This window comes from Gossypium raimondii, chromosome 11 (assembly GCF_025698545.1).
Source record: "Gossypium raimondii isolate GPD5lz chromosome 11, ASM2569854v1, whole genome shotgun sequence".
NCBI classification, from domain to species: Eukaryota; Viridiplantae; Streptophyta; class Magnoliopsida; order Malvales; family Malvaceae; genus Gossypium; species Gossypium raimondii.
Window position 1 is genome coordinate 43,910,341 of NC_068575.1, and position 2,282 is coordinate 43,912,622.

The window sequence follows — 2,282 nt, forward strand, 5'->3', positions numbered from 1 at the left end:
CCAATAATTCATATGGTTGAAATCATAACATTAAAAAACACCACATGCTACCTAACTTTTGTAAACTACCCCTATTTACCGCCTATAGAGCAAAAAATATATTCTATAGATATAAAACATTTACAGACATGCTATAAATCCTAGAAATCCTATCAATGCGTGTGCGTGTAGGAACCAGGAATTTGAACATAGACATATGTTTAAAAATAACATACAATAACAAATTAAATGTATGGTTTGAAACTAATCAATCATAATAATATATGAAATTAGCAATATAAACACATCGTATTTATAATACTAAATCCACTACAATTATTTATCATTAATTATGAATTAGTGTCAAGTTACGCTGGTATTGACGCGAGTTCAAATTCCACCAGCTGTATATCTTAATTCATTTTGTTAACATGAAAAGAATAAAATATCCTCAAATGGTATAACTTATTTTAATTATGAAATGAAATTTCTGTAATTTCTTTATCATTAACTCATTAAAACACATAACAAATTGTATATATATATAAGAAAAACCAGTTTTAAACTAAATGGTGTCTACATTATGTTGAACTTGCATATTACAACACTAGATCTTAAAAAAAAAATGTAATGTAAAACAAGATTTTATTTCAAACGGAATCCGTCTTCTAATCATACAAACAGCAGAGAACCATTGAAAAGAAAATTCATGAATGAGATCGAAAGAACAACTTGACAAATGTTTCATACTGCTCCAGCGGCAAGAATTGGAGACGAAACAACCAAGTGAAGCCTACTAGCAATGACCCAAGTCTCGGAACTTTGCACTCTATTCTGCCCGGGATTGACCAGCCCGGGAAGAGAGGATGATACCGACAATGAGTCCATAGAGAGCCAAAGCCTCAGCAAAAATGAGAATAAGAATCATTCCAACAAAAAGCTTTGGTTGTTGGGCATTGGCTCTGCACATAAAATATAAATTCAAACAAGCCACATTCTAACAAATGCAAAAGAATTATCATCGTGGTAAATTGAATGCAATATATAACCATACAGCAAGCAGATTATGAGGTTCATTCGTCGAAATACCATATCCTACTTTGTTTTTACTACCCCTTCCCTTTTTCTCAATGCTTGATTGAATCAAAATGACCAATACTTTGTATAACCAGTGATATTCCAACTAGAACAGTTGGCGGATACATCTTTATCAGGCAACCGTATGATCAGAGTGCATCAGTTATAAGCGAAATCTTAAAACAAAATCCCATTCTAGAATACTAATTTGATCTAATTATGGATTTTACTATCCCCTGAGTTAAATTACTTTAACTACTATTACCAGTCAGAAAAATCTACAAACACGACAACAAAGAACGAAATCTGAATCCAATTTATATAGTGCTGAAAATGAAGATTAATAAAATAAATAAGATAACAGTACCTAACTCCAGCATCGCCAACGATTCCAATAGCCATACCGGCAGAGAGACCGGCGAGGCCACAAGCGAGACCAGAGGAAAGATGAGCATAGCCATCGAAAAGGTAGTAAGATTTGGCCTTTGGGTTAATCCCAGTGCTGATAATAACCGCAATAATCAACCCATAAATACCTAAAACTCCGGCCATAACAACGGGCACGATCGATTTCATCACCAACTCCGGCCTCATCACTCCCATCGACGCCACCCCGACACCGCTCTTCGCCGTCCCGTACGCAGCACCCATACCTGTAAAAACAAAAAGAAAACCCAATTAGAAAGGATCAGCACCGATCAAAAATCGATTCTTCTGGGAGGAGTTAGGGTTAGCATCTTACAGGAGAAAACGAGGGCAGCAGCGGCTCCGAGGAAGCCGAAGAAAGGAGCCGTTTCATCACCGCTAAATGTGGACGCCATTTTACTAGGCTTTAAACAAAAATTGTTGAGACGAGGATTGGAAGGGAGTTTGGGGAAACCTTGATCGCTGGATTTCGTGAGTGATGAAATGAAAGGGAGAGACAAGAGAGATAATGAATTGAAGAAGGAACTGGGAAATTTCTGAGTGGATCCCACGTGAACGTGATCGAGCCTTCGCCATACAATTGGCAGATTTTGGCATTACGTAAAACGTGTGCCTCATTTGGGACAAATTTTTTGTTGGAGACATGTTTTGGGCTCATGTGTTATGCTGTAATATTGGATTGGGGGTCTTTAATTGGACATTAATAATTAGGGCTAGGAATCTTTGATAGCCCAAAATCACAAGTGGCTGTCGAAAATATATATAGGTTACCCAATTTTTCTTTCGGTTAAAATGTGCTT

At 36.5% G+C, this 2,282-nt stretch overlaps 1 protein-coding gene across 1 annotated transcript; it reads right to left on the reverse strand.

Moving 5' to 3' along the window:
* Positions 1 to 607: 607 nt before the first annotated feature.
* On the reverse strand, positions 608 to 1,988 carry LOC105803735 (V-type proton ATPase subunit c2). The gene is made up of 3 exons (XM_012636123.2): positions 1,799 to 1,988; positions 1,424 to 1,709; positions 608 to 941 (listed from the first exon to the last, which is right to left on the reverse strand). Exons 1-3 carry the CDS (start codon positions 1,875 to 1,877, stop codon positions 809 to 811), a joined length of 498 nt encoding a protein of 165 aa, XP_012491577.1. The 5' UTR covers positions 1,878 to 1,988; the 3' UTR covers positions 608 to 808.
* Between the last annotated feature and the right edge of the window lie 294 nt (positions 1,989 to 2,282).

Bases quoted from the DNA above. Each gene is read 5' to 3' on its own strand.
- LOC105803735 (XM_012636123.2), bottom strand. From the start codon at position 1,877: ATGGCGTCCACATTTAGCGGTGATGAAACGGCTCCTTTCTTCGGCTTC. The intron at 1,710-1,798 runs GTAAGATGCTAA...TTGTTTTTACAG, and splicing joins TGCTGCCCTCGTTTTCTCCT to GTATGGGTGCTGCGTACGGG. The intron at 942-1,423 runs GTACTGTTATCT...TTTTATGTGCAG, and splicing joins GTTGGCGATGCTGGAGTTAG to AGCCAATGCCCAACAACCAA.